At 40.3% G+C, this 13,551-nt stretch overlaps 1 protein-coding gene across 8 annotated transcripts in view; it reads right to left on the bottom strand.

Moving 5' to 3' along the window:
* The window catches only part of LOC113987441 (neurexin-3-beta), a 562,088-nt gene that overhangs the window by 125,770 nt on the left and 422,767 nt on the right, over positions 1 to 13,551 (bottom strand). For all 8 annotated transcript variants that reach the window (XM_039384773.1, XM_039384772.1, XM_039384774.1 and 5 more), the window contains one exon: positions 13,232 to 13,403. In XM_039384773.1, the coding sequence (XP_039240707.1) occupies positions 13,232 to 13,403 (172 nt within the window). The remainder of the gene's footprint in view (positions 1 to 13,231; positions 13,404 to 13,551) is intronic.

Genomic DNA, 13,551 nt, shown 5'->3' with positions numbered 1-13,551 from the left:
ATTTTAAACAAGAACAAATTTCATTCTGCAGAAGAAAATATCAAACAGAGATCAGAATAAAATCCACTGCTACTGTCCCCACATCCTACTTCTTTGATTCCCTTGTGAAAGGTCATGATGTGATTTATATAGCCCAGTGGGAACAAGAATCAATAACCAAATGCCAAAAGCACTTCATTTGTATTGACACTTTAAATTCTATTAATTCCCATTTATCTAGAGGTTGCTTATCTGTTTTCTGTATTATGCAAAAACAGGACAGAGATACACTGAATCTAGATTACATATTCTGGGCTAGGCATTGGAGCTACAAGAGGGCAACTATTTTGCTTCCAGGAGCAACGTGAGACTGAAAACAGTATAACTGCCTTTACATGGTGCATGGTCTAAGGTAAGAAAATGTGTGGCTTTATACTTGCTCCATGAAGAGTCAGTGGCTCACTATCACACCCTTGCAAAAGAGCACTGAGGTAGACAGCTAGCTTAGGTCTGACACAGTCAGCATGGCTGTATGATTAGAAGGAGCACTGATTCCTGCAGAACCACGTGGGGCTCAGTGCTCCGTGCTCCCCATTCAAGAAGAGCTCCTCTTTATGTTTATCAGGCATTACACTAAGACTAAGACTCCTTGTTGGAAGGTGCCAACAGGAACTCCAGTATCTATGTGGGAATTGGATCAGTTTCAGCAGGACTTGCAGTCTCTCCCCTAGTGCTGGCAGTGATGGAGCTGGGTTGGCTCCACTAGAAACCTTCAGATGTTTCTGGATCTCATTCCCCTGTGCACGTACTATCAGAGAGATAATATGGGGAGTTGAATATACAACTAGAGCAGGTACAGTCCTTTCCCATGAATACAGTGCTGACCATAGGGAAGCTGCTCAGTAAGTGACAAAGATACAAATTCATTGGCCCAGAAAGATTTTCATACTCAGTGAATTGTAGAATATTTGCCATTTAAGCCCTCAAAGATAAGGTCAATCGGTGCTTTATCTCCAGTTTACTAATTGGAAAACTGAGACACAGAGTGATACAAACGTTACCCAAGACCACAGGGAAGGGCATCTCTAAAGCCAAGGCTGGGATTTGGGAACTTCTGGCTCCAAGCTCTGTGACTGGCCCCTTCCATTTCTGACCATCCTTTCATACAGTTGCTCTGTTTCAGTCCACAGCATTGAAATCTAATGATTTTGTGCTTTCCAGTGCCTTCAGTGAGCAGGGAGAAGGCTGATGTGGATATGTGAGCCCCTTTTGTCACTGCATGTCACCATATCAACCTGGGATTACAGCTGGCACTGTTCTTTCTGCAGGCATTGTGATCAGAAAAGCACAAAGTTGTTGTTCAAGCCTCTGATCCCTCAGGCCAGATGTTTGTTTGCTCATTCTTACTGTGCACACGTGTGGATGGAAGAAAGACAGGGACAGAGGGAGAGTCAGAGAGAAGAAAGAAAATATATTATAACAACTCTGTTTGACCAGGGAACTGAAACAGAACTATCCTAGGAGAGAAATGTAAATATATTAATCTCTGGGATCTCACTGCACTACACTGTCTAGCAGGATTCTGTTTAGTCTCCATATTTCTCTGCACTACATTATAGAGCTACATTTTACGTACCATCAAATGACTGGGTCAGTACTAATTGGTTGGATGGGGCTCTCAGCAATGTAGTCTAGTGGAAGGTGTCCCCGCCCATGGCAGGGGGGTTGGAACTAGATGATCTTTAAGGTCCCTCCCAACCCAAGCCATTACAATCTTAGACCAGCAAAGAAGAAATGTATCAGAAATCTTTGGTGATAATGCTTATGTTTGGTACCTGGACACTCATACAATCATGGACTAGTGGACACAAACAGACGAGAACAGTTCGTAATATCTGAGGATTCAGACAGCTAGGATACACATGCTTATGAGTAGCTGTATATTTTCACACGGAATTGTTAGCAAGACCAAGCTATCAGGATATACCTATATCTCTCAGTATGTAATTACTATTAATGGAAAATGGCATAGTGATGATTTTAGAAAGAAATGTTCTGGATGTCAAAGAAATACAAGGAAAAAACAACATGGCTTCAATGTGTTTTGCACCATCGCATCTCAGGGGCTAGGACTCAAAGGCTTGTTGTAGTATGAGAATGCAATGCCAGTATTTAAGGAGTACCCTTGGCCCAGGGGTCTTACATCAGATACCACAAGAGTGAGAACAACTAGGCAGAAAGATGCATCAGTGCCCTGTGGACGCTATATCTTGGCATACTTTAAGTGATCGTTCTGACATAAAGCAAGCCTACGATTGAGGAATCTTAAAGCTCATTTCTTCATGAGTTATAGTATATGCCATATTACCATTGTAAAAGGTTAATAGAACTTTGCATAAGCATTCACTTTGTGTGGCAAGAATTTATCTTAAAAAGAATCCTAGTCCATAGGACGAAGCTAAGAGAAAAGAATTGAGATTTGAGAATCAAGATCGTAAATGGAAAAAGAATAAGAGAAATGGAGAAAAATTACAGATGCCACTAAACTGCCTAGGTTTTGGTTTGTCATCCTTTAAACTTGGCTGAGCAACGTAGTCACAGTACAGCAGAGTAGCTTCTATGAAATTCCAGCTGGAGAAGAAGTGGGAGTATTTCCACATAATCATGTCTCTGTGGATAAATTAATGAGGGGAAAAAAGGAAACATTTGCTTTCCAACTGAGTAATATAAATGTAATGACTGTAGACATGATATAAACACACACAGCTTACGTGACCTCATATTTCAGATCACAAACTAAGCATAATAACAGGGCAATTTCTTAGGAATGACATCGTTTGTGGCATATTTTTGTTGTTGCCAAGGTGGGTTACTGTAATTCTCTGGAGCATCAGACACTTGGCTGCTCTTAGGCTCAAGAAGCTTGATTAGATGAACAAACAGACTCTGGGAGAACAGAAGAGAAAAGATCTCAAATCCAGGACAATTGGTTTGAAGTGTCATTTTGACCACTAAAGCAAATTTTCTTCTGATGTATTTGGTATTCACCTGTAGATTTGACATATTGGACATCTAGTCTGATTCAGGCAGATGTAAGAATGTTGCTACACTAATTCAACTAATAGCATGCAGCAATATAATATATATATATGTTCTTTTGGACAGCACTGACAAAAAGTTTTCCTCAAATGGTCAGCACTTTCTGGTGGTATTTTCTTTACCCAGGGTATAAACAAGATAAGGTATTTAGGCTAAATTAAAACTAGTATTGCCTCTGTGGCATGTATTTACATGTTAGAACAATCTTTTACGTGACTGTTACTAAGCAGTAAAAAAGGCTGCCACAGTAGAATGCTTCTTATTTCTTCTCCCCTCTGTCATGGTTTGAGATCCCCGAAATCTAATTCCCTAGTCTAAGCCCCCTCCCCCATCTCAACCTAGTATAAGATGTGTATTTCCAGACAAACCATGAGACTCAGAATGGGGGAAAGGGAAATATATATTACTATGACTGTACAAATAAATAAATATTATAATACATTATACACATGATCTCAACTATCTCTACCATGACATAAGTATTTACAATGGATCAGATCTCTTCTCCCCTCCAAATAAAAGTCCAGGAGGGAAGAAGGACAGATCCCTTCTAGTCTCTGCTCTGAGCAGCAGCATCTTCTAAGGCAGCAGGTTCTCTGTGTCTCTATGCAGCAGCCGTAACTGGATTGTTTTAGCTGGATCTCTTCTCAATACACACAAGGGGGTCTCCAAGCCCCTTGGCCCGTCATCTCCAAACGAGGGTCTTTCAAGACACAAGGGAGTCTCCTTTCACTCCTCTTGGCTCTCCTTCGACTCCAAGCGAAGGTCTCACCTGTGGACTGCCAGCAGGGACAAGACTCGCTTCACCACAGGCATATCACAAAGTGCAGGGGCATCTTCGTGAAAGTCCCTTCCTCAGGGGTGTTCACCCCTGAGTCAGAACATCTTGGGCAGCATTCAGTTGAAAGCCTTTGCCTCAAGAGTTCTACCAGAGCTCCTGTGCTCTGTCTCAGGCTGCTAGGCTTGTCAGCAGCAGTGAGGGGGGCCAAGGTCAACCCCCCCGCATTCCTTCTCCGTCCCGGTCCAGCTTCAGGACGTCTTTGAGCTTCTCAGCTCCTCTCTCTCTGGTGCTGCAGCACTCCAAGGCTCTTTCAAGTAAGAGTCCATCATCTTCCTCCTTTTCCAGGAGGGGTCTCAAAGGAGTCTGGGGTCTTATTCTAGTTCTTACCCCAACTTCCTTTCTCTCTGCTGCTCTCTCGGCTCTCTCTCTTCATTAGACATCTCTGTGTCTGCTTGCTTGGTTGCAAGCCGCCTCCGATGCGTTCTTATCTTTTTGGCTCTCTGCCATCGCTTCTGGACGCTGCTTCTGCCGCTGCTGTCTCTGCTCACTCACAGCGGAGAAAACTTTCTTAGCTCTCAACTGCAGGCACCTAGCCCAGCTTTATGCTGTTCCAGGTCCCCGCAGGCCCCCACTGGGGGCTGGGGGGCCAAAGCCTCCCCGGGGGGCTCCTGCCCTCTGCTCCTCGTGGCCTCAGAACCTGGCTACCACTTCTACAACCAAACTACAACTAACCTTCTCTTCCGTTTGCTTGTGGTATGTTTACATTTTGCAGAAGCGCCCATTGGACAAAACTTCAAAACTTCCAGGGGTCACCACCCCCTGGGGTTTTACCACTTTCTTAGCTTCAGGGGGAAAACCTGGTTCAAACCACTACACCCTCTTTCACACATCTCAAGGACTATCTGTGGGACCCTGGGTGGAAATTAGATGGTCATGGCTACCTGCATGAAGATATTATTCTGTGTGTATCCTTCCTTAGGTAAACTCCTTTCATTCCTACTGCTGTTAAATGATACTGTCCTGTTTGTTTTGCTTGGTTACCTTACAAGTCTTCATAAAAACCCACGCATTTCCTTCTTTCTTAATGCCAAGTTGACAGAAATTCCAGTGTTTGACAGACTGCCACTCACATGGGCTTGAGGTACTTGCTGAAGGTAAGCCTGCAGCTCACTCAGACTGAATGCAGTGTGTCACAAGAGCCTGGATCAGTTTTGAGAAACAAAACTGCAATAGGAGCAATGTGTACTGGAAGACACAATATAACCACTTTTTTTTTTTTTGTTTTCTGTCTTTCCTTTTCTCTGTCTTCAAAGACAGAATTTGGAAGACAAAGAAGCTCTACAGCATTTCCATGAAATTCTTTGAGAATGGGGCAAATTGGAAATGAACCACAGCTTCATTCTTTGTGTAGGAAAGCAAAACATGAAGTACACAGAAGTTAAACTCTGAGCATCATGGCAACATTTATGTAACTTTTATATAATGCCAGATCCAATCTCATCATCCAGTATGGACACACATGCATTAATATGGGTGTTCTTGCACAAATTCCACAGTAGGTTTGTTTGCTTGTGACTTAATGTGTGTACGTTTACGTCACTGGATATAGGGGACCAAAACTTAAGTGTTCATATCATGTAGCCATATTTATCAGTTTTTCTACCTTGTAAATATATTATAAATATATTATAAATGTTATGGCCCTGCAGTGACAAGCTACAATCAACTCTTGATTTCATCAACCTGTCATGCTTTAATCATCCCTCTTGGCAGATCTTTCAACATATGTCACAGTACTGCCTTCAAAATGTGCTTCTCCAATTCTGTTTTATTAACCCTGTCTTTTTATATGTTTTAGGCTCATTATGAAATGCAGTAAATCTGTCAAAGGCACTTCATATGCTGTCTCCAATTCATGCTGATAGGAACCATCTGAGAGCTCATTTAAGTCCTACAAAATGAGAACAATATGAAAAGTCAAAATCCACAAAAACGTATATGACAAGAAGCCTGGGGATCACATTCAGCCCAGAGGTCTAATCAAAATTCAGTGCTCTTCTTCCTTACTCATTGCCCACTCACAAGGGCATTTGGATAGAAAAATATTAAGACCGCAGTGGCATCTGGCAGTACCACGACAAAATCCCTTCAGGTTGCAGATCAAGCAACGTGTCTCATTAATGACTCCAAATAGTCCAGCACAGGATCCATGTGCCTCTTCATGGAGACAACCGGAGTCAGCCAAACTTCTTATTGTTACCTTGGTTTCAGAAGCAAGTTTTCAGAAGTGAGGAGATGATAACTGCCTTGAGTCTGAGGGAAGTAAGGGACTGATAAAGGGGCACAAGAAGGCAAAAACCAGATTTTTTGAGGGGGGTTGAGGGGTGAAAAGAAGAGGGAATGAGATATCAAAATCACTCTGCAAGAGAGAGAGCAAATTTGTGGGGGAGGAGCCAGGCTCTACAAAGTACAGAGAACTAGTGATTTTCTCTAATAAGTCTCAGTTACCAAACATTTGGAAATCACTGCAGTAGTACGATATTAGCTGTGCAGGGGTAATGTGTAGGGGTAAGTACAAACTTAGAAAGGAAGAACTTGTTGCAATGGCTCACACATCCTAGGTAGTTCTACTTTTAAGTTTGCCTTGTTAATGTCCAATCAGCATTAGACTTTGTATCACTGAGATCAAGAGAACTAATAATCAGAATATTACATATTATTTAAAATGTCAGTGCACATTTCAGCTGAATAAAGGATAGCCTTCTCTTAATTTCCCCAGTGATGCTGCTATTAGATCATCTAAACTTATATTCTCCTTCTTGTCTAGTGCATTATAAATTAAATAAAGCAAAGCTGGGAGAGGTAATATCCCATTGATAATGGTTAAAAAATACAGACAAGCTTTAAGAAACACAAGACCTTAAAATATTACAGACGAAGAAAACTAAAATGTCACTGATGAAAAAAAAATCAAGAAGAACTTATATATCGAGAACCGAGGCTGCTTTTTTCAAGTGTATTGGACTGACTCATAAAGACAATTCATCTTCAGTAATTCTGCCTCGGGTATAATTGAAGACTCTAGAGGCATCACACACTATTTGTCCATAATTAAGGCACTCGTATTTCCTAGAAGATTAGTGTTAACTCTGTTTCATAAACAGAAGGGTTAAGTTCCCTCATTTGGTTGGTCAGCAGGTAGCAAAACACAGAGAGAAGCTGGCTCAGTCTCCTGCTTCACTCTTGGGAAATCTACTGTCTTCCCATATCCAGCAGAAAGCCAGTGAGATGAACCTAAGCCAGCATGCACAAAGAACCTGGATGTAACCTTGTGAGACCCTCTGCTTCAAGGACAAGATGCGGATAATATATAAAAATCATCAGTCATGGGTGGGAGCTGTATGCTTTACATCAAACAAATCCCTGCTACATTTTGTCTTTAACAACTACAACAACCACTGCATTATCTGAGGAAATTCTTCATCATAACAAGCCCTTGTGTGTTTTGTGTAATTCCTTTACAAATAACCTTGAGCCTTCTGTATGTCCTCTTAATATCTCAGGAGAAGATCTCACTTTCTCCTCCTCTCTTCCTCTCCTGCTTGTCTCCCCCTCCCCCTCCTCCAATTATCTCTTGCTGTCTTCTGGGTGGTTATGTTTAATCTCAGGATTAGGCAGAAGCCTGCAGTTTACCTTGAACAGCTTATCAGCTTCCAAGAGACATTTACAGGGAGAGAAAGACTCCAGTTTTGATAGCAGTAATTGTATTTAGCTTGTAAGATACAAAGCTATTTTTCTCACAGCTGTGAAATCACAGAGGGAGAGAACGAAAATGTTGATAAAAACTAAATAAAACCAAAAAGAATGGAGAGAAGAGGAAGAGAAGAGGAAGAGAGAGGAGAGGTTCGGAGAGGAGAGGTTTGGAGAGGAGAGAAGAGGAAAGAAGAAGAGAAGGGAAAGGGAAAGGGAAAGGGAAAGGGAAAGGGAAAGGGAAAGGGAAAGGGAAAGGGAAAGGAAACGTAAAAGGAGAACAGGGGAAAAGTGACAAGCGAAGGGAAAGGTAAAGAAACAATAAAGGAAAAAAGAAAAAGAAAGAAAGGGAAGACAAAAATAAAAAAAGAAAAAGGCAAAATAACCACTAACTCCAATCCATAAAGACAAGCCAATACCCTCAAAGACACGCACCCTCCACAGCCCACCAAAGACCCTCACCTACACTCACAGGACAAGAAAGAAACACGCAAAAATACCCACGCACCTCCCCTCCCCTCCACCTATCACCTCCCCTCCCAGCCCCTCCCGCCCATCCCCCGCCCTCCCTCCCCTCACTCCCCTCCAATAGACACCCCTCCTCCTCGTCCCCTCTAGTAGAGGGATGAGGTGGGAAATCATCAAACAAAAAGACCATGCCACTTGTGGTATGAGACTGAAAATATCCAGGGAAAGGTGATAAATGGCTTCACTAGGACAAGAAATGATCTGTTTCAAAGCAGACTATGAAGTTCCATAGTCACGGTACTCCTTCAGTTTGCTAGAAAACTTATTGAAAGAAGTAAGTAGGAACTCAGCCAGTTTTCTTCCATGTCTTACATGAAGTGCCTGGTACAAATCAAGCTACTTCAGAACTTTCCACCAAGTAAATGAAAAAATATAGCAAGGGAGAACTGATGCCTTTCACATTTCAGATAGGTAGGAGAATCTAAACCACTATCACTTTAACCTGTGTTTCTAGAAAGCATATTTCAGACAAAGACTGTATCACATAGACTACCAAAGATGTAGTTCAAATTGGATTGCTTTCAAACGAAATTAAATCAGAAGATATGCCCCAAATGTCCAGGGACATCCAGTTCTTGGAACTGGAACTATTCTGAAGGAAAACCTCAGCACAGATATCAGGGTCTCAGATTCAACTTTTTGTTTTATAGGTATACACTTATCTGACCACACTACGAGCCAGAGCAGTTAGTTCTGCTGTCAAGAGCTAACTGTCCAGCTTTTCCAGAAATCCATCTTCCTCTCAGAAATGTACTTGAGAGAGCAAATGAAGTAGGGGCATAGAGGATGAATTATTTTTTCTCTTATTCAGTAGCAAAAGAAATGCAAATTAATGTAATTTGAAAGGGCAGAGGCTACTACAAGAAGGCTGAGAGATCACTCAAGAGAATGATAAAGGCGAAAAATATAAAATATGTAGTGTGTGGATGAACTAATGAATCCTGATAAGAATCCAGTTGCTTAGTGCTGTTTTAATTTTTAAAATGCATTAAAAAAATCCAGGCTACAGCTATCTTGCTAAATTGTGCACCTCTTTAAATGACAACTCCCTCCCACCTCTTGCCTTCCTTCCTTTAATCTTCTCCTTTAAAATATTACTCCAATTAGACTTTATTTTCATGTCACGGACACTCTTACTCTACAGCTTCTCTTCAACTAGTTTGGGTTTTTTTTCCACTGTAGAAAATGTAGTCGGTGCATGGATGAATGAACAGGAATATCAGGTTTGTTTTGACATACACTACAAATCTGGCAACACACAAAGTATTTTTTGCAAGAAAAGTGAGTGAACAGAGAAAAAAAAATCTCACATCTAAGAAAAATTAGATGTGAGTCCCTAACGAAAATTTAGGGACTGAAACATCCCAGTTTTGTGTGAAGACAGATTTAACTATTCTGAAAATTTCTCTGAACTGTCTCAAATTTCATAGGTTTATTCTAATTGAAACAAAAACATGTCAGGTGCTTCCTCTTCCTGAACTCTTGGTCCAAATTTCATCACTATAAGTATTTAGATACAGAGAAGGCTCTCACCAAGACCATAAAAGCAAGAAAACAACAGTGTCCAAGCACAGTCTGTTTTCTTGTATGTACACAAAAGGATGAAAGCTTGTGAGATAACAGAAGGGAAGCAGTCATGGGACCTGTACCTTAGAGCATAGCAGGATATTTATACCCTGACTGAGAAACACACTGTGATGACCAACTTAATGAATCAAGCATCAAGAAGTTGGCTATCAGTACAGCCTATGGAAAAAGTAATCCCCTTATTGTGTTCTTGAGAAAGAGCAGAAAGGGAGAAACTAATGCAAATAGCTCAGTGGTTTTGGCTGAACCATGACAGATGAATTGCAGATGGCAGCCTCAGTACTAACACTACTATTTGCCATCTCAGGAACTTTGTCTTAGATACCTGTACTGGGCCACTGTTCAGTCTTACTCTTCAGTCTTACTCTCCAGTAAGAGAAACTCCAGCAGCGTTGGAACGACACTAATGATGAGAGGTCATCCCTAATGATTTGGATTATTTCAGTTGCAAAGTTTAGCCAACCTTAGCTCCAAACTAATTCCTTTTTACCATTTCTCTCTAACCCTTGTCCTCACAAGAAAGGAGAAAGCTCATGTTGCAGGTCACTGAAATGCAATTGGATGCTATATTAATCAAAACATCAGTGCCTAAATTGTAAGTTTGTTGCTGTTTCATTTTCTTTAACTTCCTTGTCTTTTTTTTTAAGTTTCAAAAATGCATCTTTAGAGTATTTTGGTCCCATTGGGCTAGTTTCAGTTAATTTCAACGTAACTGAAGACTGTGTTTTAAGGAAAGCCAACATTCTCTCACTTTGCTCATTTAATGAATATCCAACTTCTATTTGTGCTTTTCAATGAGCAAGTAATTATTAGTTGAATTTATAATCCTTCTACAAGTAATAAAACTCAGAGAGGAGCATGGAAATGCCATTCAAAATGTAGCCCTGCTGCCTGAAGATTGTACCATGTGTGATGACAAGGAAGATACACTAGCTAGTTTATAAAATTTGCAAGCATTAGGCTGCAGCACCGTGTGGAAAACCAAGTACACATGAAATTGTTCATTTTACAGACAACAGAGTGTGCCCAACCATGCATGTGCTACAAATATAACTTTTTTTTAACAGTACAAATAAGTGTGTTTCCAGAATTGACCTGATCCTATGCAAAATGTACAGGCTTCCTCAGCTAGTACTACACAAGTCTGACATGAATCACAGTTTCAGCAGTCTCCAGTTGAAACACACTGGATTAGCCTGGGCCCATCCAACCACAAAGCGTTTTACAGAGTTGAATTTCTGCTGAACACAGGTTTGGTCTTGCACTCCATACAAGAAACTATAATGCAGGTTTGGTCTGTAAAAGAGAACAAATTCTTAATTTCAAAAGCTACTGCTTAGTCTTTTTTTTCAACCATTAACTGTAGAGAAAATGGGACTAATAGGGATTGGTTTCCTGTAGTTATTGGTTCATTGAATCTTTTTCTGAATCTGAGGCACTTATAATGCTGCTGCATTATATGGATATTCTGGTATTTTACATGAATTGAGATCAAGCCACAGTCCTTTCCTCTGGAAGGCCTGGAACCCTGCCCTTCTCCCTTGTTTTTTTTGTTTGTTTGCTTGCTTGCTTGCTTTTTTCCATAGTCATGTAGGATCTTTACTTTTTTGATTTTTGCCCCTTTTTTTTAAATTCAGCTGAATTAAGAAGGGAGAAACCTGCAGACACACACAGTATGATCCCATAAGCCTTATTTTCACAGAGGGAGGCTGAAAAATTCATCATCTACAAACAGACAGAAATTGAAATACACGCGCAAAAAGGAAAAGGTGTCTGGAAGATAAAGGTGTCCGGAAGATAAAGGTGTCCTTTCTCCTCAAGGTACCACTGCATACACTCAATACTAGCCCAGAACATGAGATTAATGATGATTCCATAAAACCATACATCTAATGAAAACACAGAAATATCTTTATCCAAGGCAGAAGCAGAAGGTACTGAGGTAGTCTTTCAGTGTGATTTATTTTCCCTTTTAAAAAAAATAAAAAAAATCTCTAAAGCATTGAGTTGAATATTTTGTTTCTTTACACCAGGGACTTACCACAGTAAGTAATCTAAGAAGAAAATTTATTCATAGGGTTCTTAGTGATTGTAATTGGCTGCCAACTGGATTGGAGGTATTTTACAAAATAATTGATGACAGAAGCAGAAGAAAGATCCTCAGTTGGGCCTTTCCTAGCCCACTTTCCTCTCTAACCAATAGATAGCAGAGGTAGAATCTAACTCAGTGTGTCTATCATGGCATTATTCAAAATAATTTTTTTTCACAGAAATAAGGTTAATAATTGAAGTGTACCCTTTTGCACACACTTCACCAAAACACTGACAAAGGGCCGTGTTGAATATGTGGTAGAGAGCATCAGAGCATAGAGTCCTCACATTAAAAACTTTCCTGTGCACTTTCTGAGGGAGTGGAAGAGATTAAATCATCCCCTTAGAGTAATTCATTAGTGTAACGTCACATAAATTAGTATGTAACATCAAGTTAGGGTATTTCCTATAATTTGAGTTTGTTTCTTCTGAACAACTCCTACACAACTATTTAGTTAGTGAGTTAGTACCGTACAACCTAGAAAAGAAGAACTGAAAGTTGCTTAGACTTCATACTGGAAACCAGTAAGATCATGGCTTGAACTTAGACAACAACATGTGAATAAGAAGAATGTTGTTAACACTGGAATTCTTTTCTTGTGCTCATTCTGCCTTTTGTAACCATACACATCATCATAGCTCAGCTATCTTATGCACTGTCAGTATCATATACAACAGTCTGTTTTTCACTTGGAGTGAGTTTGACCTTTTAGCATAATGACATAAAGCATCACAAGGCTGTGATTTGCCAGTGGCAGGATAAAACATGTGACCTCAAGAGTCTCAAGAGTGTCTCAAAAGCCAGTTGTTCACTATTTCTGCTGGATTTAGGGTGATAATTTCCAAAGAGATAATTAATTGTTCCACTACATTTTGACTTAAAAGTTAACTAAGAGCTGTCATTTTGGTTAGATGTCAACCTTTGTATCCGCAAACCTAAAAGAGAAAATGAAATTCAGATGATGAAAAATTAGGAGGCAAGCATAAGGTCTGAACAAATACTTGCCTAATCTTCCACATTCCTTACATTTCAACTCCATATCTATATACACAGTATCTGGGATGCCGCTAGTCACTTCTCCTTTTTGTAAGGTCTGTGCGAAACTTCTCTCCCCTAAATATTTAGAAAATATCACAAGTAGCAAAACCGAGTTTGTTGTTGAATCAGGATTCACTTAGAGACCTCTGAAATGGCAGGATCTATGTGCATCATACCACACAGCTGGCGTGCTTATACTTCCGGTGTAAAGGACCACTAGTTTGTTTTCCAAGAGACACAATAAGCATTACCAGGCTGGTCAATTTATTGTTGAGATGAAGTAACAAAGATTTATATAGCAACCAGTTGTGATTAAACATGAGTTTATAGGTACAGATACACTTACAGAGAAAAACAAAAAGAAAAAAAATATTTACCTGTGGGGTAGTGTTCATTCACTGGCCAGCTGTCAACCTGAAGGGTGGCATTGCCACCATTCCTGGTAAAGCGTACTACGTGGTATTTGCCATCATTTACAGGTGTGCTTTCCTCTTTAATAGAGATATCCACTGTGCCAATATTGAAGACTACACCAATCTTGCCTTGCTCCTAAAATAAAAGAAAAAAGAAACAAATGTTTCTAAATTGCTGGCGATTAGGAGCATGTTCTTCGCCTATAAATCTCTAATGGGCAATTATGCCGGTAGATGGCACTGAAGAATACACAGAAGCATCGTTTTCAGCTTTGTCAGGACGC

Source organism: Pipra filicauda, unplaced genomic scaffold, assembly GCF_003945595.2.
Source record: "Pipra filicauda isolate LSUMZ 115617 unplaced genomic scaffold, ASM394559v2 scaffold372_size707771_pilon, whole genome shotgun sequence".
Classification (NCBI taxonomy): Eukaryota; Metazoa; Chordata; class Aves; order Passeriformes; family Pipridae; genus Pipra; species Pipra filicauda.
The sequence above is the reverse complement of the archived record's forward strand: the minus strand, read 5'-3'. Positions and strand labels throughout refer to the sequence as shown.